Here is a 27,431-nt window from a genome sequence, read left to right on the forward strand (position 1 = left end):
GCTTGCCATTCGAAAGAGTTGCTTAGTCTATATGTTTGCCAAATATTGGTCAATGCTAATTTGTTTTGTTCCTAATACGCTTCCGTAGGATTGAGTCCATTCACATGGATCAAATTATAATTTGAAATTATTTTGGCAAATTTAATGCACGATTTTAAAAGAAAATTTAATTCAAAATTCAATATTTAATGGTTTATAATCATTAAATAGTTCGAACTTTCCTTAATTACTTGTCTGGGTCGATATAAGATGGTCCGAGTTGACTTAACATAGTCGGTCCAAAATTTTCTCCGGACCGACTTGTCCAATAATCATCATTAAAGCGTTTGACAGATAAATGATTGGTTTGCCTTATATTAAACGCTAAGGTAACTTTGATGTTGATTTTTTAATATTAAAAATTCATTTATTAATATTAAAATATCAGACTGAATATTTAATATTAAAAAATGATTTTTTAATATTAATAAATGATATTTTAATATTAGATATTCATTTATTAATATTAAAAAATGACAGTATTTTTTAATATTAAAAAATCGATTTATTAACATTAATAAATAGGGAATAAATTCCACAACGGCTTGCCATAAAAAAGGATACATCTACAAAATAAACACAGAATGGAAACTTTTGTCTGGATCATAAATAAACAAAGGTGAAAAAACTGCCAAAATAGGTGCAATTTGGGTACCGTCACGTTATACTCTTTTGTTGGTTATATCATGGAAGTATTATATTGACAGGAACTCCAACGAAAAATTAGCACATTCCCATCCCACTGATTTCTTTAAGAAAATAAAAGGTTCCGACTCAGTTTGTCAAGTACGTGATAACTCCTTTGTGGGGTATCTGTGATGCCGCCTTCGCCTGTTCTTTTAACTTTAGCTGGTCTTATCACGTGATTTGGTATCGATTGTCTTATCTACCTACCAATGTAAATAAACACGGAAACTCCCGTGGTTATTTGTGAATCGCCACATGAATAACAACACCTGTTTCCGTTCAATAAATGAAGAACAAAGCTGAAAAGATCGAAAAAATCGGTCCATAGTTAACAGAATGACATAAGAAAATTAACTGCATTCGGAAAGAGGGCAAGCTTATTTTTAGTTTTGTTGAGTATGTTTTAATCATTGGAACTTGGAAATCGGGAAATATCCGATTAGGAAAATTACATGATTCTGAAGTAGAGTGTTTGCAAAAAATAATGTGATGCGCGTGTAGTGTGCCGGATGGTGCCGGATAACTCAAATTTTAAGTTAAAGATTGTAAACTTTTATCGAGTGTAACACAAATATTTATGGTTTTCTCTATCGTAAAATATCGTAAAATGTTATTAACTTATTTATCAAATATGTTTTAAAAACTAAAAGAGGTTAATAATTACACGCATGTGATGACCTCTACATAGCAATATCAGGTTACGAAACATGCAGATGAATTGTTACACCTTTTATAATAATTCCAAAGTTGTAAACAACCTTAAACATTCAACCTAGTCCGAGATTACTCTGACGTCTGACAGATTTATTTTTACGGATGGCTTTAAATATTTCTGGATGCATTTAAAGAACGATCACCATGATGGGCCCTAAGCAGTTTATTTTTTTTTTATCAAGGAAACCAAATTAGAATTTATTTATGTGTTTAAAAGCTTAACAGTTCTGAAACATCTTACACCGTGTGCTAAGCAATTTATGATTTTGTTTCTTGTTTAATTGCATGAAATATTTGCCATTGGACTTTCAGTAAACAATAAATCAAAATATTTGATATTTTTTCGGATCAAAGCTCTTTAACCCCGTCCCCCCCCCCCCCCGGCCAACTTTGGATTAAATTTTTGTTGGAAATTCTTTCATTAAACACTTCAGTAAAATATTTGTCAAAGTTAGCAGTAAAACGCGATAATAATTACTGATAAAACTTTTCCGTTTACTTTACATGAGAATTTTATGATTTTCAAGCCTAACTTGTATATAACAGTTACGCGTGTTTAGCCAACGGCACTCTCATGAATAAATCTTACTATTTTAAAATTGATTGTAACTTAAACTGAAATGTTTATGGCTTGTGAGTATTTTTACTCTTCAGTTTTTTTGGTTTTTTTTGTCTTTTTAATCGGTGAAAACAGTCGCGGGGATTTCGTTTCGTTTCGTTTCGTTTCTTTTCTTTTTATTTGTTTTTAAGCAGCAAAACCCGTAAAAACTGACATTATATTTGTCATTCACATGGTCGGTAAATGTCATTTCCTTGACAATTAAGTACACATCCGGTTATTTCGGTATGTTCCGAAATTACGATCATTCACGAGGTTCCAAAAATTTTATCGGAACCCATGCATCCATAAAACAGTCGAGTTAATTAACAGATACTTAACGATTTTGCGGCATCGCACTATAAACGTTTGAAGTCCGCTTGTTGGAGTTCCTGTCAATATAATACTTCCATGGTTATATTTATTACATCCGAGTTTTCACACCCATATAGGATTATAGGTTTTAAAAAAAATTATAGTATGGTCAAATATAAATAATTGACTGGGAGCGTCTTATGAGTAAATGCACCCTTGAAATTTTCAGTAAAGATATTTTTGAGAATGTCTGGGTGAAGTTTAAAACATAATTAGACTGTTTTTAGTATAGTTATTAATATATATCAGTGGCGGATCCAGAAATTTTCATAAGGGGGTCCCACTGACTGCCATAGAGCCTGGGGGGACCCGCTCCAGTCATGCTTCAGTGGCCCCTAAATAATCAACCTAATTTTTCCCACAAAATGGGGGCCCGGGCATCCTGCCCCCCTAAATCCGCCTCTGTGTATATATTGGTATTTGAAAAACCTTAAGAAGTGCTCCTCAGATAGGAGAAATGTACCAGACAACAGAGACAGTGACATTGATTTCTCTCCCCATACAAATATTCCCCTGCAACATGTCGTACTGTGTACAAGAAGGTAAGGTCTTTATATTGTACATCGTTCAAACAGTTAATGTACTAATCATTGCTAAAAGTGTCTTAAAGCAATGCAAAACAACCTGTCTATAATGTAAGGAATTGGAGGAATATTTCCTTAGTAATTCAAGCAGGTACTGTACTGTACATACATAGTAACATACTATTTCTTATGCAATCTCTGTTGATAGTCGACTTTATTATTTACAGAATTTTATTGATAGAATTTCCGATTCCTGTGATGCAATCGACCTTAAGCTTTTTACTATTTAAGTACAGATAATCATGATAAACCGAAGTGATATACCAATAGTATACATATATCGTCTCTGGGTATCCTGCTTCTATAGCAAGCGAATCATTGTTATGTTCAAGTTCAATTTGTGATCCTTATACATGTTATAGTCATGATAGTGGTCCGCGTTAAGTCATGCCAATATATTAAAATCATATGAAACTATAGTGTTTCTTGTAATTATAATATTATTGAAATTATTGAACCAATGCATGCATGTTTACTCAGATGCGGATCCAGGATTTTGAAACGGGGGCCCATGGGCCCCCAAACTAGACAAAATCTGTAGTGGAACTGGTAAAAAGTCTGGATTAACCATAAATGAAGCTACATAAGGGGGCACCCAGGCACCCAGCCTTTATCTGCCTCTGATACTAAACTAAGTCCTGTATGTACGTTTTTTTTTTCATTTATGACGAATCTATAACGTTTTATCTACAAATAATATTTCATTCAGTGATTGTTGATTGCAAGCTAACTTTTGAGATATTGCTGAAGTTTAGCGGATAGTACATGTAACATTGATAAACAATCAACACAGAGCATATGGAGCACGTAAAAGATAAATGAATGGAATGATTTGGTGTATTTAATTTGTTCTTTAAGAATCAGTTATTACTACATTGTATTTACCTTACAGTGCACGTTTGTCTACATTCTTTCATCACGGTTTTCCCCCTGACACTTTCAAAAAATAATTCAACCTTTGGGAATTTAAAAAATACATGTTCAAAAAACTAAAGATGAAATTGAAGGACACAAACAGTATTTGTTAATTGCAGGAAAGTATGAAATTGAAATTTATTTTGTGTAATATTGTTTTATCAGAGGCGGATTTAGAGGGGGGGCGGGATTTTCTGGGAAACATTTGGTTGATTATATAAGGAATCACTGAAGCATGACCGGAGGGGGCCCCCTCTTAGGCAGTCAGTGGGCCCCCACTTATGAAAATTTCTGGATCCGCCACTGTTTATTATATTACCTTTTTCCTAAGACTTTTCAAAATATAGATATGTATATATATAGGAAAAAAATAAGGCTGAAAATGCACTAAATATTTATATTCAATATGAATATTCACATTTTGTCTATTAAGACATCAAATGTTCTAAAATGTTCCCTATAATTTCCTACTGGTTTCACTGTTTCACAGATATTCATGGATATGGTTGCTTGCAGTAACGGGGTAACGTCTATTAGCGGCATCATTATTTACTCCTGAACGTCATAATATAGTACAACGTAGGTACTTAAAACGAAAGTGAAAGTACATATACATGTATATATATATATAAATTGCCTAACAATGTAATTTTAACACACTATTTAGAATGTAAATATTAAAATGTTAAAAAATTTACAATGGGATAAATAATAAACTCAATATTTCGCTAGACAAACTAGCACTAGCCAAGAGGTGTTTTTCAAGTTGGCCCATAAATATGTTGGCATATGCCAACTTATTTATGGGCCAACTTGAAAAACACCTGTTGGCTAATGCTCCATACCAGCCATTATCATGGTTTCGATTCATTGATGATATTGATTTTAAATGGACAGATTCACAAGACCATCTGAATGAATTTCTAGAACACTGTAACTCTTTCCACCATTCAGTTAAATTTACACACGAAATATCAACAGAGAAAATTAATTTCCTTGATACTTCGAGTTTTATCCAGAACGGAACCATGATAACGGATCTCCATACGAAGAAAACAGACCAATTTCTCTCTCCAAAAAGTTGCCATCCCAAACTCTGCTCCCGTGGTATCCCTTTCAGTCAGGCATTGCGAATCAAGAGAATATGCTCAACTGATAATAAGCAGCATGCTAGACTTGGACAACTACGTAAACATCTAGTTGTTCGAGGATACAATAACAACAGTATTGATACAGCTTTCGAAAAATCAAACAGAAATAGCTGCCAAGAACTTCTGGAGTAAAAGGATAAGAATAAAGGAGTCAACAGAACACCTCTTGTAGTCACTAACCATCCTGGTTAAAAAATATGTCATCCATTGTTCAAAAGCATTGAAAAATTACAGGGAATGACTCCAATTTGAAAAAAAGTATTTTCCTCACCACCACATGCACCAGTCATGGCCTTCAGAAGACCTAAAAACATCTGTGACAAATTAGTGACAACTGTATTAACAAAGCAACCTAATCCACCTCCTGGTTGCTACAAACAATGTGGGTGAAGGAATTGCTTATGTTGTAAAGCTGCCAATACTAGTTGTTATTTCATCAGCTCCTTTACAAAACAAAGTTATACCATAAAATTGAGAATGGAAATGGGGAATATGTCAAAGAGACAACAACCCGACCAAAGAGCAGACAACAGCCGAAGGCCACCAATGGGTCTTCAATGCAGCGAGAAAATCCCGCACCCGGAGGTGGTCCTCAGCTGGCCCCTAACTAAACATCTACACAAATTCCAACTGTAAAATGGAGAACTCAATTTATGTATTAGCATGTAACACCTGTGGCATTCAGAGAGTGGGAGAATCAATGGACAAATTTAATATTCGGCTAAATAACCATCGATCATGGTACAAAACCAACAAAAACTGTCCCCTCACGAGACATCTTCGCTCAAAGAAACATCCTTTTGATAATGTAACTTTTCAAATTATCCAAGTGAACACTGAGTGGGACACTACAGTGAGAAGGAGAAGAGAAAACTTTTGGATCCACCATCTCAATACTTTAGAACCTGATGGGCTTAATGAAAAAGACTAGAAAAGATGCAGGAAAGATAAAGAATGATTAATGATACAGCATTGTCCTTTACATCTCTGTAATATTGGCCAATAGATGTTGCAAACTTCAACAACAAATTTCTTAATAGACTATTTTCATATTACCGACTTTTGACTCCGGATTATATAATTTGTCGACTGGTTACCTTGGACATCATGGTACCAAGTCAGGTAAGAGCAAGCTAAAGAAGTAAAACCAAGCTTTCAATCGGTACAATTTTGGGGGAAAATTACCTGGTTAATATTTTTTTTCACTACAAAATCATCGGAAATCAGTAAACTTTCCCCTCAAATAACACCGATTATATGATTGATTTTACATATTTTGGTTACTCTTACTTGACAGAGTACCATGATGTCCAAGGTAACCAGTCAACAAATTATATAATCCGGAGTCAAAAGTCGGTAATATGAAAATAGTCTATTAGATAATTAATCTTGGAACTTCATCCAAACTTTGAATTATTTATAAGGCAGCTAAATTCATGTACAATCAGCTGTAAAAGTTTCTTATCTGCAGCCGATTTCACCTGTATGGATGCACCTAGATGAAGCTAGTTTGTCTAGAAAAATTAGTTTGTCTAGCAAAATATTGCATTTATTTTCTATCGCATTGTAAATATTTTTAACATTTTAATATTTACATTCTAAATAGTGTGTTAAAATAACATTGTTAATCAATTTATAATTTCATTTGTGTCATTGTATTAATATTTGTACTGATTAACCCACACTCAAATAGATTTGTATGTTATGTGTTTCTATTTATAGGCACATATATTATCATGATTATATATAATGCATATTTTAAGATATCACATTGTTGGGCTAAATTTGAGACGAATTATATATATATATCTATACATGTATATATAATCTTATCTGCATGCTCTCTGTTTTAATGTTATGCATATGTTATTTATATTTGGTAAAAAGCTCTAAAGAGCTTATAGATATAAGAAGATGTGGTATGAGTGCCAATGAGACAACTCTCCATCCAAGTCAAAATTTATAAAAGTAAACCATTAAAGGTCACAGTACGGTCTTCAACACGGAGCCTTGGCTCACACCGAACAGTAAGCTATAAAGGGCCCCAAAAAATTACTAGTGTAAAACCATTCAAACGGGAAAACAAACGGTCTAATCTATATAAAAAACGAGAAACACTTATGAACCACATCAACAAACGACAACTACTGAACATCCGATTCCTGACTTAGGACAGGTGCAAACAAATGCAGCGGGTTTAAACGTTTTAATGGTACCAAACCTTCACCCTTTTTCTGAAACAATAGTGTAACATCACAACATAGAAAGACTATGTTTGTAATGTTATATGTGAGCAGAATCAAAAATAAACTTTGGTAATTAGTATTGGTATTAAACAAATTCAATCATGACAAGTAAAGCAGGCAAGATATATCAACCTGTTTATTCTGGTTTTATTCTTTGAAAAAAATGGAAAAATGTAGAGTGGGTGGCTCATATTCACTGTGGACACATTTTCACCACTTTGCGATTTCTCGAGAAACATGTCAAGGTGGGGGTGTGTGCTATTTGTTTGCTTGAACAGTGTCCATCTCAACGATTCATATGCATTTATGTAAATAATCATCATCACGGTAAGTTTTAAAGTAAACTTTCAAAAATAAATGTATCAATGCTAAAAATTATGACGTTTGCTTGGAAAAAGGAACCCCTTCCCCTAATGAAATAGACAGCTGCCTTCAAAATGCACATAATCTCCATTGATAATTATATATATATAATTATCAGTGGAGATTATATAATGGCCCAGAAATTTTGTTTACTTCTGCTAAATGAATAGGAGCCGCTTTTTTTCACAAATAATCTTAAAGTGCAAGTAAAAAAAAATTTGATGGATAAACTTAAATCCATCTTTAATAGTGAATTTGTTTTTTTTATTAATTTTTCTAAGGCTTTGAGCCTTTATCTGTAATAATTTTAAATGCTTTTTGTTATTTATATGTCAGTCAGGGGTACTACTTGCACAAGTAATCTTTATTTACTTGAAGAAGTAAAAAAAATATACTTATATAAGTTAATTATAATGTTTAAATAATCTCCCATTAATTTTCTCAAAAATTCACTTGTATAAGTAAATTTTTTTTACAATCCCACAAAAATTCTCAAGTTTTGAGATGTAAAAACATGCCTTTAATGATTTTTCCCAGGTTAGCTCATAATTTTAATGATTTTTCCCAGTTTAGCTCATAATTTTTTATTAGAGTTCAATGTTTCATCTCATTAACTCAACAAAGAAACTGATTGGGCAAAGATCTTAAGTATTTGCGCAAGGCCTTCAAAAATTACTCCTTAGGGGCTTGTAAATGAGCAGTGTTCTGAAGATAACAGACAAATGAGATTTTCATTGTCCATGAAATTACACTTAAATGATTAGTTAAGACATCTGCAATGGACAGACAATTTAAAATTCTATTAGAGCAAAGAAGTCCTAAGAATTCAAGACAAGAAGATAGGATGACTTTTTCACTTATATAAGTAAAAAAATCTGAATGTCTAAGGGACATAAACTAAGCCAATTTTTTTTTACCTATACAAGTAAATAAAATACACTTGTATAAGTATCCTACAAATTTACTTATACATGTATAAGTATATTAATATTACTTCTTCAAGTAAATAAAAATTACTTGTACAAGTAGTACCCCTGACTGTATGTGTCAACCTTGGTGTGAATTGGTAGTCTCTTCTTAAAAGGACCCAACTGGAAAAAAGTTTCATTAACTTTTGTAGGTAACCTAAGGTAATAATTAGGTTGCAGTGAAAATCTGGTCCATTTAATTAATTATTACAATCAAGTCAAATATCAAAATAATGACAATTTCCATAATTTTATTTTTTAGATTATCATTTTTAGTGATCAAATAACAGTAAATCATTTTTGTGTCTGTAACTGTGAAATCCTTTTCATGTCTAGTGCTATATCTGTACATGTCATTTTAATTTATTGTGTCTGTCAAATTCAGGCCTTTTATCTTGAATAAATATTATCAATGGTTATCTGATTCAATGTTTAATTGCAAATTCTTTGATAAGTCTTTCCCTGCTAATTTTTCATGCCCGCATACACATTGTGTCTCTCCAGTTTTCGTTGATTTGTAGACCTAAAAACTAATGTCTTAATTAAAAGATCCTCCATCATCAGAAGTGTTAGTTTTAAAGTTAACTTTTGGAAAATTGCATAACAAGTTGCTGAAGTTTGAATGTAGATTGGCCGTAAGTGAAAATGGGTGAATAATGCGGCGAATATGGGCACCCCACTCTAAATCTAACTACTTTTTACACTGTGTAGGGTACAACCTTTCTATCTTTATCTAAATCATTTGTAAATATAGATTTAAGATGTTTTTACTTAAATAACAAGAGAACCTAGACCAAATCAAATTTGGTCTCAAACTCTAGAGAGGCATGTCATAGATGGAATGACATAGACATGGGTCATTTATATAACTCACTCACTATATAAACAGTAAACGGAGAAGTCAAGTCAAGCAATGTTTTATTCAGCCTAAAATAAAATGAATAACAACAAAAATAATAATAGATTAAAAGCTTAAGTTAAATACAACATTTAATTTGATGATGTAATGTTTTAAAACATTTTTTTCAAGAATTTCATATACTGGCCATTTCAATTTGTAATGATATGCAAGCTTTCAGCATAGAAATGCATGTGAAGTTCCCTGGGATAATGGTTAGAAATACCCAGGTATATGTATTACCATTGCTGGAGATATAGGGTTTTAAATGACATGGCATTAACCAATTGAAACACTAGAAATTTCTAAGCCAAGGATAAATACACATTCATTGTGATGATTAATTTTGTAAAATTATAACTTCAGGGAAAGACAGAATTGTAATAGCAACTGTAGAGGATCTTAACAAGCCTTGCAAAGCAAACATTACTATAGAAAAGCCTAAGGAAGAACCAGGTAATATACATGTAACAACACTACCACACTTGGAACATGTTCTGGAAGTAGGACTTAGCAATGCCTGTAAACATGATAAATGAAACTAAGTCCTGGTGGCTCTTTTGTTAACAATGTTACTGGTAAAAACCTTCTTGCCCACAACATGTCAAAGAAGTTGGGATATAAGAGGGCTGAGGACTGAGGTTGGAATATTAGTTCACTACATATTTCAATTTTCAATCAGTTTTACACTTTTATACATTTATACTTACAGCAAAATTTTAAAAGAGTTAACACTTTTGGTGAGTTAAATTCATAAATTATATTTTGTGTTATCTCCCTTTGTACAGAATATATTATTTTGTTTGAACGAAATTCTTTTCTGACAATGTATTTCTTTGCTAAATTACATTACTTCATGTTCCATAATAACATATATGGGACCCAGGCATTGTGCAAGGAAGGAACTTCAAAATTTCAAATATTAGTGAATTTCTAATATTTTTTCTTTGTAATAAAATAATATTCCACTATTACACCAGTTTCACATTTAACTGCGCATGTCTAATCTAGTTAGTCAAACTATGAAATCACGCGATAATTTCCAAGAGTTCATCAACTGGGGGCTAACAGTTGATAAGCAGTGACAATGCAGACTTGGAAAAAAAATCATCTGATTAAATGTTTGCGTTAATTACATGTCAAAGCAACATGAGCATCATTTGAATCAAAATATAAAAAATATATTGACGAGACAACTTTATTAACAATGACACATTCAAAGATTTTAAAACGGACTACTGCTGTGTTGTTGGTTGCAGTAATATACGATCTGATATGCCGCCTGGCTTTAATTGTACCTTTAATTGTCACAAATTCACGTTGAGGTCGTTCACCTAACGGGAAGAATAAATTAGATAAATAAGCGGGGCTCACTTCATCTACATAGTATTAGGTCATAAATTAAGAAGTCAATTAACACCTTAGCCATGTGGAATCAGGCCTCGTTTTACCTTGTACAATCTCACCAGGTGACAATCGATAAAAACGTACCATTATCTATACAGATTCAATAGTTTATTAAAGTCTCACCACATACATACAAGTATAAACACATTATAATATCAAGTACACAATATAAAAGAACTATGAGAGACTGTTATATACAATTATAAAACAACAGAATTAAAACATAATTTTGTTATTTACACAAAACATAAAAGTGCAATATCACCATGCACATTCAAGGATAAAACCTGTTACATGTACATAAAAAAATAACAATGATTTTTTAAATAAGATACTATTTCGTCGCAATAAAATATTATGGCAGGTTTTGGCAACAGAACTACAAACATTTTCATTTTTGAACAAAAATTTAAATTTTTCATCATCTGACAAAGTTAAAAACATATTATTATGTTGAATTATATCAATAAATAAAGACTGCCTTAAATCTTCATATAATGGACATGTTAACAGTACATGTTTTTCATCTTCTATATCATCACAATTGAAACATAATCTTTTATCTAAATCTAATCTTTCGTAACGACCAGTTTCAATTTTCAAAGGTGCTACTCCACATCTAAATTTCGCATATGCACTGCAATATCGAATAGGTATATTTTGCAACAAATATTGTTCAGTAGAGTATGAAAATTTAAACAATTTATAAGTTCTCAACTTATTTCCTTGACCATAAGAATCAAGCCTTGTACTCCATTCAGTTTTATAATTATCAAAAATATTAACTTCTAACTGATAAATTATATTTTTATCCAGTATATACAGTTACTGATAAAGGGCGACTATTTGATTGATTTATTCAACTTTTGTACACAATTATTTCCTGCATCCTGCAGATTATTCTTTTCCATCCTGCCTGGTCATACTTATTTATTTTTAACTCCTACTAGAATAATAATTTTCTAAACATCCCCCCTAAAATTCAAATGGTCATCCCTTTATACAGATATTTAAAATGTTAACCCTAGTACCTAATTTATACTTATTTATCATGGCCAGTACGGACCTTAATGCCACTGGGAATATTTTAATAATTTAGGAGGGGGTCATTCAGCAATTTGATCTTTTTTTATGGCAAAGCGTGGTAAATATAGGATATTCAATTAATTTAAATGGCATGAAAAATGATAAAGTTAAAAATATGTAGAAAATTACTCTGGTTGCTGGGACTGAACCTCTGCATAGACGAAGTCGATCATGAACATAGCTTAGAAATTAAAATGGTATTGAATGCATTGTATTATAATAATAGTCTGATGTTTGAAATTAAAGATAAACCTGTATTTCTGATACGTATTTTAAAACTGCATTTATATCTCTCTTCATTATCATGGCCGTTTAAAATATCACTGACGCAGAAATATTTGAAACAAATGTACATTCAAATAAGAGGATGTGGTATGAGTGCCAATGAGACAACTCTCAATCCAAGTCACAATGTATAAGAAGTTAACAATTATAGGTCACAGTACGGTCTTCAACACGGAGCCGAGGCCCTGTCTACTACATGTCAATTTTTTCTGTTGGTATTCTGAAAGCATTTTATAAGAGCTATATCTTCCCACATTTTATTTTGATATTCTATCATTTATTTTTAACTTCAAATATTCTTATAATGATACTTTAAATTTTTTTCTCTGTATAGTCCATACACAATGTTTCATATTTTTACAGCCTGTAGCTTAAAAACAAAACTCGGTGACCTATCATTGTGTTTTTCATATTTTTAACATATCACAATACATACTACATTTTTGACAAAGGATATAAGGACAAATTCTATCAATTTTGGTTTACACTTCCATACTACTATTAGTGGAAATTTCGATTATTTAGTAATGCCGGTAACTTGTCCTTGTACCCATAAAATTTCACGTAAAAGTCACCATAATAGTAACCTGTTTTTTTTTAAAGAAAATTAAAAGTTCGAGTCTATGATACTATTAAAACCTATACGTAGGCGGTAACCCCTTTACATGCATGTCACAAGCCGAAGATGCAAAAAAATATTTCAGAAAAACTGCGAATTGATACTGGAACAGAACTGAAATTAAATGTATTTTCTTTTTATCAAATACTTTTCTCTTTTCAAGAAAAATCAAACTGATATACTGCAATGTACATAGCGCAGTTGGCAAAAGAAAGCAATTACAAGATTAATACTTTTTTAAAAATCATTTTTGTCGAGCCTGCGACTTTTGTCGCAGAAAGCTCGACATAGGGATAGTGATCCGGCGGCGGCGGCGGCGTCGTTAGCTAACTTCTTAAAAGCTTTATATTTTAGAAGGTGGAAGACCTAGATGCTTCATACTTTGTATATGGATGCCTCATGTTACGAAGTTTCCGTCAGTCACATGTCCAATGTCCTTGACCTCATTTTCATGGTTCAGTGACTACTTGAAAAAAAGTTAAGATTTTTTGTAATGTTAAATTCTCTCTTATTATAAGTAATAGGATAACTATATTTGGTATGTGCGTACCTTGCAAGGTCCTCATACCTGTCAGACAGTTTTCACTTGACCTCGACCTCATTTCATGGATCAGTGAACAAGGTTAAGTTTTGGTGGTCAAGTCCATATCTCAGATACTATAAGCAATAGGCCTAGTATATTCGGTGTATGGAAGGACTGTAAGGTGTACATGTCCAACTGGCAGGTGTCATCTGACCTTGACCTCATTTTCATGGTTCAGTGGTTATAGTTTAGTTTTTGTGTTTTGGTGCGTTTTTCTTATACTTTATGCAATAGGTCTTCTATATTTGGTGTATGGAATGATTATAAGGTGTACATGTCCAACTGGCAGGTGTCATCTGACTTTGACCTCATTTTCATGGTTCAGTGGTCAAAGTTAAGTTTTTGAGTTTTGGTCTTTTTTCTTATACTATATGCAATAAGTCAACTATATTTGGTGTATGGAAATATTCTATGATGTACATGTCAGTCTCGCAGGTTTTTTTTTTACCTTGACCTCATATTCATGGTTCATTGCTCAGTGTTAAGTTTATGTGTTTCAGTCTGTTTTTCTTAAACTATAAGCAATAGGTCAGCTATATTTGTTGTATGGAAGGATTGTAAGCTGTTCATGTCTGCCTGGCATGGTTCATCTGACCTTGACCTCATTTTCACGATTCATTGGTCAATGTTTAGTTTTCATGGTTAAGTCTGTTTCTTAGAAACTATAAGCAATAGGTCAACTATACTTAGTGTATTGAATGATTGTAAGGTGTACATGTATTTCTCGTTTGGTTTATATGACCTGGGCTTCATTTTCTTGGATCATGTTAAGTTTATGTAATAGTTGTAGTAAAGCTTTCATTTAGGACTATCAACATAACATCAATGGTTAGTAAAGAAGGCGAGACATTTCAGCGTGTGCACTCTTGTACTAATATTAAAACACAACTGTTAGCAACAAGATGACTTATTTTCAGGTTTGACTTGTTTTGTGTCTGGACCTTTTAGAGCTTACTATTCGGTATGGATTTTTTCATTGTCGAGAGCTGTATGGTGATATATAGTTGCTTTCATCTGTCATTTGGGTCTGGTGGATAGTTTCTCGTTTGCAATCATACCACATCTTTTTATTTTAAATTTGTTAATTAAATAAACGATTATTAATATCTTAAACTTAAATAATCTCAAGCATACACAATGAGAGAGAGATGTGTATTATTAGTTGATTTATTATTGTGTTGCTAAATATCAGAGTCAATTTGATGTAGCCCCCTGTCACGTATGATATCGTTAATTATCGCGAGATTTAAACTCAAACGCGCATAGGATTTCGAGATCAGCGTTGATAAGTCGCTTATGTGAAACTGGTCTAATTATTTTGATTTCAGATTGTTATAAATAAAAAAGTTTGTGAAACTCTGTTTTCGTCTTTCATTATCTTTTTAACCTAAACATGATGACGTCATAAGTACACTCCCGGGGTCAAACCTAAACACTAGATGTCTTCAGACTTTGCATAATTTTCAGAATGATATTACTATTGATAAAAACAGTGTTTTTGTCTGATTGTTTTTGTCTGGCCTGCGGTGAAAGTCGTACAGGCTAGACTTAAGTGTTGCTTTTCAGACAGTGTCATCTTTGCCTTTGGCTGAGTCATCAATTGTTCAGTTTTCTGCTTAAGTTAGTTTGATAGGAACTACACTGATATTTTCTGTAAGGTTGAATTACTATCAGTACATATCAGATTGACGACTATTTCAAGGCCCTGCCTAGTTAATAGGATGTGGTCCTGTGACTCAATTAATTTTCAATGTTAAGTTTTCTGCTTAAGTTAGTTTGAAAGGAACTACACTGATATTTTCTTTAAAGTTGCATTAGTTTATCTGTACATATCAGTTTGGCGACTATTTCAAGGCCCTGCCCACTAGGTCGTGGTCCAGTGACTCTCAATTAATTTTCAATGTTAAGTTTTCTGCTTAATATAAAAATAAGGAGATGTGGTATGATTGCCAATGAGACAACTATCCACCAAAGTTCAAGTGGATGTACGCAGTAAAAGGCAACCGTACGGACTTCAACAATGAGAAAAAACCCATACTGTATAGTCGGCTATAAAAGGCTCAGACATGAAAAATATAAAACAACTCAGTTGAGATAACTGACGGCCTAATTTATATCAAAACAATTTGCGAAAAACAAATATGACAGACATGAACCAACGACAACCACTAAACTACAGGCTCCTGACTTGGAACAGGCACAAACAGAATGAGGCAAGGTTCAACTAGTTTGCTGTTGCCAATCCTTTCCCCTAATCTAGGACTGTGGTGTAACAGTACAACATAAGAACAAACTATAAAAATCAGTTGAAAAGGGCTTAACTCATCAGATCGAAAACTAAGTTAGTTTGATAGGAAGTACTGATGATAGACAATGATATATCCTATAAAGTTGAATTACTATCAGTACATCTGAGTTTGACGATCATTTTGATGTGCTACCCTCTAAGTCATGGTTCAACAATTTTGAATTAATTAGCAATGTTGCTGTCCATCTGATTGTCTTTTTCTGAATTTTCTGTAGACAGGCGAGACATATCTCTGTGGCAACAATTTCTTAGGTAAAAAAATATTTTTTTTTATTATCCTTGAAGAAATCACTTACCAAAATTTCCTAGAATTCAAAATGGTGACTTACCTTAGTTACAGACTGGAAGACCCTGGAATCATTCTACCCCCTCAAAATATATGACAACGACCGATGAAAATTGTTGTTACTGGCATTAAAATTCAAAATAAGTAACCCTAAGAATATGTAAGCAGTTATTTGTACATCAGTCGAGTCAATACTAGTATGGTGTTCATTAATTTTCCTTTAAATAGGACATTTGATATATCTTGATTCCATCATTATCATAAATTTAAAAGAATTATTGTGTAAAAAATCGAGGGTGGAAAGGGTCTGGTGGCTGCCTGAGGCCCCAGCAGGTCCAGGGCAGAACCCTTCTAGGGAGCTTGTGGGTAGAGGGACAAAGCTCCCCGATAGAAAACAGTTTTCAGCTTTTATAGGTGGCTGGTGTAAAACATAAAATTCACTGGCCACAGGCATTTTATCATGAAAATATACATGTAAAAAGTTGTAAGAATTATAGATAATTTTACAATTACATCAGACTGATCACATGTAATTATATTGCTGTTGTTCAATGGGCAAAATTGTTTACATAACAATGTAGTTTTAGATAATTTACATACATGTAATACATACAAGTACTTAAATTACCGTAGATGAGAATTAAAAATTTATATTCAAACTTATGCAGAACAAATCACGAAACATTTGTGACATAATAATAAAATATTTATAAATCATTTATAATAAAATTACATAAATTTATATATTTATATTGCAGTGGAATGAGTGGATACACCTTAATATATTATAACTAGTAATTAAATTTTGATATTATTTTAGGAGCCATATTACCTGATGGTTCTATAAACTGGGACTGTCCATGTATTGCAAGAGATTTGACTGGACCTTGTGGTTATGAGATGAGACAGGCTTTAGCATGTTACACTGAAGGGGTATCGTCTCCAGAGTGTCGAGAGAAACATTTAGAACTACAAGACTGTTTACAAAGTCATGCAGGATTATATCCATGGGTCAATGATGAAGATGGTAGTGTAGAAAAAGAGGCAGTTAGACGAGCAGAGGATATGATCAATGAGGCTGAAAAGAAATCCTGACAAATTACTGTATAAAAAATTTTCTATTCTTGTATTATAAAGCGTATTATCTTATGTTTTAGTTGTGGGATTTATCAATAATACAACTTGAGTCACTGTCAGATAAAAGGGAATGAACATACAAACAAGGGCAATTAAAAATCAAAAGTAAACACACAGCACCCGGGGAAAAGATGGAAAAAGATCGACAGATTCCGCATAACACTACAGGTACACAGAAAGTAAAAATTGAGTAACATTACCTGTTTTACAAAGTACTATTTTTCACTCCCTAAAACAAGACATTTCTATCTACATTCAATGTTGATGCTACTATTGGACATCATTTTATATTCATGTCAATATAAAAATAAAGAGATGTGGTATGATTGCTAATGAGAAAACTCTTCACCAGAGACCAAATGACGTAGAAGTTAGCAAGGCCAAAAATAAAATTAAAATTGTTTGATGTTGCCTACCTATCCGTATAAAAAGCAACCTACCTGAAAAATTTTATGACACAAAACTATTCAAATGTTTTTTGAAGTTTTTTTCATGCTCTAATGTTGTGTTCTTGTCTAAAACAAACATGTAACTTAATATGTTGTTGACCATAAAAAAAAATCCCAAACCTACCTACCCACCCAATCCTACAAGGCATGAGTAATGACACAGGCGTTATAAAATAAGATGTGTAAATCATCATAGTTTATTATGGATAAATCTTTTCTATAAGAAGAAAAGTTTATGTGATACAGAATACAATTGTGATAATATATATTGAGGATTTATCCATAATTAACTATGATGATTTACACATCTTATTTTATAACGCCTGTGCCGTTATTCATGGGTAGGCAACATTAAACAAAGAATTTCGTTAAGGGTGGCCCAACTATACGTCAACCGTACAGCCTTAACAATGCGAAAAACACATGCCGCATAGTTGGCTGTAAAAAGCCCTGAAAAGACAAATGTAAAACAATTCAAACGAGGAAACTAACAGCCTGATTTATGTACAAAACAATAAATGAAAAACAAAATATACAGCAACAAATGACAACAACTGAATTATAGGATCCTGACTTGGGGATGTAAGCGTACTTTCATTCCGGCGTGTATTATTTCCGGGTAACCGTTTTTCACTAGAGAATATTGGATGTAAATAGTGTGAAAGCGTCGATCGTGATATCGTTGTTTTGTTTATATTAGACCGGTTTATTGTTTACATAAATAATTGGGTTAAAATTAAAATGATTTTCAAAAAAACCAGTTTAATTAATCTGAGTCAATCTAGTAATTATAAATAATATTGATGATGATGAGGAGGTTTTTTTATAACTCAAAATACTTTATCAATGTTCAGGACATTGAACTTGATATAAACCAAATTTAAAGAGCAGATTTGTTCTTACATAAAGTTTCAATTATAGAAGTCGACCGAAAAGCAAATACACAGAAAAACTTCGGCAACCCAAAAAATATAAATATTACAATTAGTGACAATTTAAAAGCATATGATTTTAAAGATTTGCATAGAAAAAATATTTAAATCTTATTCGTTAATAAGCATTATTGTGTTATCGTGTATTCAAAATGAGTACTAATCATTTCATCAATGTATGGATCTAAAGCACTAGTGTAATTAATCCCGGTATAAAATAACTAGTGCAATCATTCCGTTACAAAATCACTAGTGTAATCATTCCTTGTTTAAAAACACTAGTGTGAACATTCCTTGGATGAAAACTCTCCACTTTTTACATAAATTATTTATGCAAGTTTCAAATACACTAAAAACTATTAAGCCACATTTCATATATGTTTCCCCTTCAAAAAACCCTTTTTAGAACCTTATAACGACTGGTGGATGTTTTACACTGGACCCGGATAGAAAAACCTAGTGAATTTTTGTTGGTGGATAAAAATCACTGGGGATTTTCTTCCTCCGGATAAAGTACACTGGCGGAATCAAACCACTGTTACAAGGACAGGCACAGGCACATATATAATGTGGAAGGGTTAAACATGTTTGCGGGCACCCAGACTTTATTACGAGAAAATTTAAAAAAGATGACTTCTCTCATTGGATTGAATTATCATGTTCCTGATTATAAATTAAAGTTGAAGGTAGTTTTTAGGATCAATTTGACCAGTTAAGTAGAACCGCTAATGGTAAGCCAATGATATTTGGCAAGCAGTTGTATTAGCATTGGCACTTCTCATTTCCATGGAGACAAGTGGCCTTTGCCCCATAGTCATGATCCATTATCTTGGAAAGATTTAAATAGTTCACGTTTTAAAGTTTTTGATTAGGTAAGTTTAAGGGAACCACTTATAAGTCAATGATATTTGGTATCCAGTTCTATTAGACGTGTTAAAAAAGTCGATACTACTGTTGGCGCTCGTGTTGGATGGAAGATTAATACAATATGATTGTGGGGACCATCTCTAAAGTACAAATACTCCATCATTTTTGTTACCTGTATGAATTTAATAACTGGCCGATGCATTTGAATTATAGTGACATTAATCAACGCTTACTGATGAAATATTTATTTTTATTTTTTAACGGTAGAGAGACATCTCATTTATTTCTTTATATACAGTAAAGAAACAACAAGATTAATACAGATAGTTTTGTCTTTCTTTAGAACCGCCTTGGTTGTTTTGAGGTAGCGTATGAGAGGTCGTCGGTTTCCCATGGTGGTGTAAAACAAGAACTTGAAAATTGGCATTTGCTGCTTCTTTAGAACAATGTAGATAAGCATATACATGAGCAAATACTGGTCGATCCAGAGTCAGAAAAATGTGTCGGCTTGTGATGGTATATCTCCTTGTGGACTATCATTTTGTAAATATTCTATCCAGCGTGTACAAAGTAGGGTCAGTATTCATATCTCATTATATTGTTCTAGTTATGAATATGTATTTAACTTGCCACGGGACATTATTTCATCGATTCATCTTACGTTTGCATGTTTCGAAGAAAATCGGGTCACCCATAATATATTAATTTAATTTTCTGGCAATACAAACATGAAAAATGTTTTAAGCCTGAAATTTAACTTTTAAGTTTCCGCTTTCATGTTTTGTTAATTAATTCACACCCGTTGACTTTGATTTTTATCGAACCTGACAAGACTTTAAAGGCAGATAATAAGACCCAACGTAAACAGTAAATCGTTCGCTTAATATTGAGGCAGCAAACCATCAAACTTTTCTTTTATTATTTATACATTAAAAAAGTTATATCGACGTAAAGATAAGTTAGTCATATTCTACATTGTATATAAATTGCTGACACAAGACACCTATGAGGTCAAAACACCTCTCAAGAGTTTAAAAACTTGAAAAAAAAGTGTTTTCCAATAAAGATGGTAAAAGATAAGCTGGCTTAAACAAGTCTCACAATTCCGAATAAATGTAGATGTGTTTCTTTACTTTTACTTGAATTTATTATAATAGTTTCATGTTATAATGGATATTGCAACTTTATCAGCTTTAATTCCCTCTTTGGTAACTCCACCCTAGATCCATCAATAATTTTTAAGATATTGTCACCTTAGATCTACTGCTAAATGGTCCTCCTCCAGACCCAACTTTAGAGATTAATCATCGTGTTTCTGAAGGAAGAAATGAGATATGGCATGGTAGAGATGTATTTTCAAATCATCGTTACGCATTTTATCGTTCTTGTGGGGAAACACCAGAAACGATAATGCAAATGCTGAAAACAGTTGGATCAAGAATACACGAGAGTCCTATTAGAAGACCTCACAGATTTTCACCTATTGATCGTTTACTGTTAGTTCTGTAATGGCTTCGTAGTTATCCGTGTTACAATCTTCTTAGTTTACTTTTTGACGTTTCGTCTCATAATATATGTACTCCCATAAAAGCCCTCAAACCAATTTTATGGGAAATATATTCACCAAATATAGTCTGGCCTAGTCGTCAACAATGGCTTCAGTTACATGGGAACTGGTAAAACATTCCAACTGCTTTAAATTGGCAGGCATTGATAATACATCCCATGTCATATACAGGCCTCAAGTTGAACCACGGGAGGAATATTACTCTTGACATCGCCATGTACATTGTGTACACACACAAATTGTAAGTGACAATGAAAATCATATACGCCTTGTTAAAAGTGGTTTTCTTGGACATCAAAACGATGCTCAACAGTTTTGCCTAGTATTGGGACTAATTTGGAGTTAGATTTCCCTCCAAATTATGTAATCTTAGCTGATAAAATTTATGCAAACCGTGCACCAATTGTTACATCATATAAGAGACACCAAGTAAGACGGAAATCTCCGAGGGAAAAAGGGAAATGTAAAAAATTAAATAAATTAAAAGAATGTCTGAGTGTATGTTGAAGACGTTTAAAGACATTCGGGGTCGTTTTAACTTTATGGAGACCTAAAAGGAACGAACTAAAGCAAATATTTGAATAGTTTTCTGGACTTGTCGAGAGACAAACTGAGTTATTTTGTATTTAAAATGCTATCCAATCATGCAATGCTTATGTTATTAGGCAAGTGACCACAAAATCCCAAATTTGCATTTTAAGATAAAGTATCGAGCATTCATCTTGTGTAAAAGCGGGACTTGTGTTTTCCAAAATAAATTGTTTTATTCTGATGATTTTTTTTTAAATCGTTCCGGAATGAGAGTAAAACAATAATTCTTTAATCAATATAGTTACAATTACATGTATGGTTATAATTATCTTCAATATGCCACGTAATTGATTTTAAAATTCACATTTAATGATTAATTTTGGGTTTTTAAAAATGCTCGATTGATTATGCCTTGCATACCTAAGCGGTATCAAACACGCCTATACAGGTAATAAAAAAAACGATAGAGTATTTATACTTTTGAAGATGACCCCAACATCATATTGTATTCATCTTCCATCCAACACGAGCGCCAACCTTAGTATCGACTTTTCTAACACGTCTATTAACATTGGCATATTTCATTTCAGTGATTATTATTTGGCATTTTTGCATATTTACATGTTAAAAGTTCTGCCATTTAAATTTCAGCATTCAAATTACATACAGGTGAAATGTTAAATAACAAAAATACCGAACTCCAAGGGAAATTCAAAACGGAAAGGCCTTTATAAAATGGCAAAATCAAAATCTAAAACACGTCAAACAAATGGAAAACAATTTTCATGGTCCTGAATTGGTACAGGCATTTCCTTGTGTAGAAAATTGTTTTTATAGCTAGCCAAACTTCTCCCTTGTATAACAGTCGCATAGAATACCATTATATTGAAAACAATGTGTGAGCAAAACAAACAAACCTGGGACTATTATACTAACAGTACAGACATATAAATAAGTAAGAATGTCAAAAATTGGGGTAAAGCAGTCAACATTGTGTTATAATCTTAATCACAATAAAAACAAATATTAACCATTTCAACAAAGGAAAACAAAATGGCATATAGACACTCTAAGTACATAAGCAATAAAGAGCTGCGCCATGAGCGCATGATACGCTCATCGCTTTTTCAACAAATAAAGTTCCACAACTCCTTAATATATCAGAAATTTATAAAAAAGACTAAAGGGAGCTTATTTTAATAGATAACCTCAGTGTCAGATGATAGCTTACTGTACGCTGATTCCAAAAAATAAATGGTTTCTATACACTTTTGTTTGAAATAAAGGAGATAATTCGTGACTTCCGGTTTGAAAAAGTCACTTTCGGTATTATATGATAGTTTACTTGACACTGATTCCAAAAATATATGGTTATATATACTTTTACATTAAACAAGAACAAAAAATAGCTACTTCCGGTTCAAACAAGGTCACTTCTGGTTGGCTTTTTTCAAGGTCATATGGCTTGCAACCTAATGCAAGAAGTCCCATGGCTCTATCATGTATAAATATGAAGTTTAAGCAAAGGTCAAAATCTAGAATGTCAAATTAACCTATGACCTGACCTTAATTTCAAGGTCATAAAGTAAGGACCTCAAATCAAAAGACCCTAGGTCTCTATTATATATATACTTTAAATATGAGAAGGGAGAAAACTCCTATTTAATGTCAACATACCCGTTCAACCAAAATTTATGTGTTACGAAATGTCGCATATAACAATTTAGTAAAAATATTTTGTAGATATCTTATATGGCCTCTGATAATAAGTAATAACAAGCGAAAATCAAAATTTAGAACATATTCTTGACTTTTGACCTTGACCTCATTTTTCTATTAGTGGACGAAGGATCTCAAATCAAAAGACCTTTGTAAGTACATATCACTTATTTCAAATACATAAGCGGAAATAACTCTGATATGGAATCTTCGTACCGCTTAGGTCAAAATTAAACGTAACAATCTGAGGATATAACGAGCAATTTGGAAAAATAAATTTGTCGCTATCTTTTACGGTTGCGAAGGAGTATTCATAACAAGAAAAACAATGTTCGGGGACATAACTCTTACAAAGAAAAGTGTTCAGTTAAACAGGGTCAGTTTCAAAATCGTATAAACTGTACGATATAATATACCAAAAATCTAAGTGATATCTTTCGAAACAACAATACAGTCCAAGAAAAAAATTAGGCGGAAGAAAAAAAAATTAAAAACCAATTGTTCAGAGAACAATTGAAGGTCTTTCCACCTCAAATTCGATAATTAAGAATGAAATTTAAAAAACGATGTAAGAAGATGTCATTTCTGGTTCATATAATCAGTTACTTCAAACTGATTCTAAAAATATAAGATTTCTAGGTACTTTTTCATTGAATAAGTAAAAAATAAGCTACTTTCGGTTAAAATAATGTCACTTCCGGTTGACCTTTTAAAAGGTAATATGTTTACTAACCAAAATGCTTAAAGACCTGATGGTTTTACAATGAACCAGTATGAATTTTTAGCAAAGGTCAAAATCTAGAACATCAAATTGACCTTTGACCTTGACCCCAATTTCAAGGTTATAGGTCAGTGATCTCAAATCGAAAGATCCCAGGTCATTCACTTGTATGGTTGAGGAGTAATACTGATTTTAAATACATAAGGGGAGAAAACACCTGTAAAGGGCGACCGAAACACTTCGACTTAAACCAGTTGAAGTTGCTCCATGTCGTGAACAATTATTTGGCAAACACATTTTATGATTAACTGTTACGGATTCTTTTGAATGAAGATAACAAGCAAAAAGTAAAATCACAAAAATACTGAAATCCGAGGAAAATTCAAAACGGAAAGTCCCCAATCAAATGGCAAAATCAAAAGTTCAAACACATCAAACGAATGGATAACAACTTTCATATTCCTGACTTGGTACAGGCATTTTCTTATGTAGAAAATGGTGGATTGCAAAGTTCAAAATTTAGAACATGACCCTGACCTTTGACTTTGACCTCAATGTCCTCCAAATGGACCAAAGACTTCATATCAGAAGACTTTAGGCCTCTATGACTTATGGTGTATAAATTTATTCAACATATCATCCATGTTAAATTTTTAAAGGGAAATAACTCCCATAAGATGTCATTGGATCACTTCAGTTAAACTTAACCAAAACATTCGTAAGAGTAGACGAACAATTTGGAGAAAAAGTTTGTTGATATATTTTACGGTTTCAGACAAATAAAGATAACAAGAAAAAGGGGACGCGGTGAGATAACTCCTATAAGAAAAAGTGTTCGGTCATGCAGGGTGAAATCGTAATCACTGTACAATATCATGGGCCAAACATCGTTTCGATATGTCAAGTAACAAAAAAACATCTCGGACGACAGAAGAAGAAAAAAAATAATCAGAACAAAAGCAAAAGGTGTTTCCACCGAAAAGTGGAAAGACCTAAGAAATAATCAGAACGAAAGCAAAAGGTCTTTCCACCGAGAAGTAGAAAGACCTAAAAAAAAAAAAAGAAATGAATAAAAACCAATTGTTCAGAGAACAATTGAAGGTCTTTCCACCCGAAATGACATATTTTGATATGAAAATATTAAAATCTGGTTTAAAATGTCAATTAAGGTTTCAAACAATAGCTTACTTTACGCTAATTTAAAAAAAATATGGTTTATATATACTTTTGCTTGAAATAAGATAGATAAGATGCTACTTCCGGTTTACAAAATCTCACTTTTGGTATCATCTGATAGGTTCCTTCACATTGATTCTAAAAATATATGGTTCTAGGTACTTTTAAATGAAATCAGTGCAGGAAATGGCTACTTCCGGTTTTCAAAAGGTCACATCTGGTTGCCATTTCTAAGGACATAAGTCTACCAACTTAATGCAAAGGACCACATGGCTTTATCGTGTATAAATATGAATTTATAGCAAAGGTCAAAATCTAGAACGTCAAATTCACCTTTGACCTTGATCTAAATTTCAAGGTCATAAAGCAAGGACCTCAAATCAAATGACCCTAAGTCTCTACTATATATGGGTAATGAGTTATAATGAAATATAATTTTAAACATCAGAGGGAAGGAAACTCCCATTAAATGTCAATGCACCCTTTTAACCAAAATATATATGTTACGACATGTTGCAACTAACAGTTTAGTAAAAATATTTTGTCAATATCTTATACGGTTGACGAGGAGAAGCAATAATAAGCCAAAATCAAAATTTAGAACATGACCTTGACCTTTGACCTTGACATCATTTTTTTTTGGTGGACCAATGACCTCAATTCAAAAGACCCTAGGTCTCAATACCGTATGGTTTACCAGTTACAATTACATTTCACTTATTTATAATACAAAATAATACGAAATAACTCTGATATGGAGTCTCCGGAACGCATCGGTCAAAATTAAAAGTAACATTCTGAGGATATAACGAACAATTTGGAAAATTAAATGTCGCTTTCTTTTACGGTTGCGAAGGATTAGTCATAAGAAAAACAGTGTTCGTGGATATAACTCTCACAAAAAATAGTGTTATAGTAAGCGGTGTAAGTTATAAAGCGCATTAACTGTTCGATATTATAAACCAAATATCTAAGCAACATCTTTTGAAAAAACAATGCAGCGCAAAATAAAAAAAAAAAATTTAAAAAAAATTAAGCGGGAGAAAAAAAATTAAAAACCAATTGTTCAGAGAACAATTGAAGGTCTTTCCACCCCCGAATGCACATGTTTTGATAGGAAAATAATCACTTACAGATTAAAATCTCAACTGCGGTGTCAGATAATAGCTTAATTCATGCTGATTCTTAAACATGTTGCTTATATATACTTTTGCTAAAAAAAGGTAGATAAGTAGGTACTTCCTGCTTTAAAAAAATCACTTCCGGTTTCATTTAAACTTGACTAAACACTGATTCCAAAAAAAAAAGTTCTAGTAAATTTGACATGATAATAATGCAAAAATGACTACTTCCGGTTTACAAAAGGTCACTTCCGGTTGACTATCTTCAAGGTCATATGTCTGCACGCCAATGTAAAAAACTTTATAACTTTATCATGTACCAATAATAAGTCACATTAAAGGTCAAAATCTAGAACGTCAAATTAAATTTTGACCTTGACCTCAATTTCAAGGTCATGAATTAAGGACCTCAAATTGAAAGACCCTAGGTCTCTACATTATATGGTTACTGAGTTATATCACCATACAGCTAGTTTTGAATAGAAGAGGGTAGAAAACTCCCATTTATTGTCAACGTACCCTTTCAACCCAAATTTATGTGTTACGACATGTCGCAACTAACAATTTAGTAAAAATATTTGGTCGATATCTGATACGGTTTCTAATAATAAGGGATAACAAGCCAAAATCAAAATTTAGAACATGTCCTTGACCTTTGACCTTGACCTCATTTTTGTTTTGGTAGACCAAGGACCTCAAATCAGAATACCCTAGGTCTCTATGAACTATCATGGTTTACCAGTTACAATTACATTTCACTTATTTTAAATACAGAAGAGGAAATAACTCTCATATGGAGTCTCCGTAACGCTTCAGTCCAAATTAAACGTAACATTCTGAAGATATAACGAGTCATTTGAAAAAATAAATTTGTCGTTATCTTTTACGGTTGCAAAAGAGTAGTCATAACAAGAATAACAGTGTTAGGGGAGAGAACTCTTACAAAGTAAAGTGTTCAGTTAAACGGTGTCAAGTTTCAAAAGCGCATTAACTGTTCGATATAATATACCAAATATTTAAGCGACATCTTTTGAAACAACAACACAGCGCAAGAAAAAAATAAGGCGGAAGAAAAAAATACAAATAATAATAATCAGAA

At 32.5% G+C, this 27,431-nt stretch overlaps 2 protein-coding genes across 3 annotated transcripts in view; both read left to right on the plus strand.

Moving 5' to 3' along the window:
• Positions 1–27,431, plus strand: part of LOC127727247 (40S ribosomal protein S21-like) — a 1,096,693-nt gene that overhangs the window by 85,721 nt on the left and 983,541 nt on the right. The window lies entirely within an intron of this gene.
• Positions 2,911–17,261, plus strand: LOC127727246 (mitochondrial intermembrane space import and assembly protein 40-like). The gene is made up of 3 exons (XM_052234729.1): positions 2,911–2,955; positions 9,905–9,994; positions 16,933–17,261. Exons 1-3 carry the CDS (start codon positions 2,934–2,936, stop codon positions 17,205–17,207), a joined length of 387 nt encoding a protein of 128 aa, XP_052090689.1. The 5' UTR covers positions 2,911–2,933; the 3' UTR covers positions 17,208–17,261.

The sequence above is a fragment of the Mytilus californianus genome, unplaced genomic scaffold (assembly GCF_021869535.1).
Source record: "Mytilus californianus isolate M0D057914Y unplaced genomic scaffold, xbMytCali1.0.p SCAF_19, whole genome shotgun sequence".
NCBI lineage: Eukaryota > Metazoa > Mollusca > Bivalvia > Mytilida > Mytilidae > Mytilus > Mytilus californianus.

Coding starts and splice junctions, on each gene's coding strand:
- LOC127727246 (XM_052234729.1), top strand. CDS start 2,934: ATGTCGTACTGTGTACAAGAAG. Junction 2,956..9,904: donor GTCGTACTGTGTACAAGAAG/GTAAGGTCTTTA, acceptor TTATAACTTCAG/GGAAAGACAGAATTGTAATA. Junction 9,995..16,932: donor AAAGCCTAAGGAAGAACCAG/GTAATATACATG, acceptor ATATTATTTTAG/GAGCCATATTACCTGATGGT.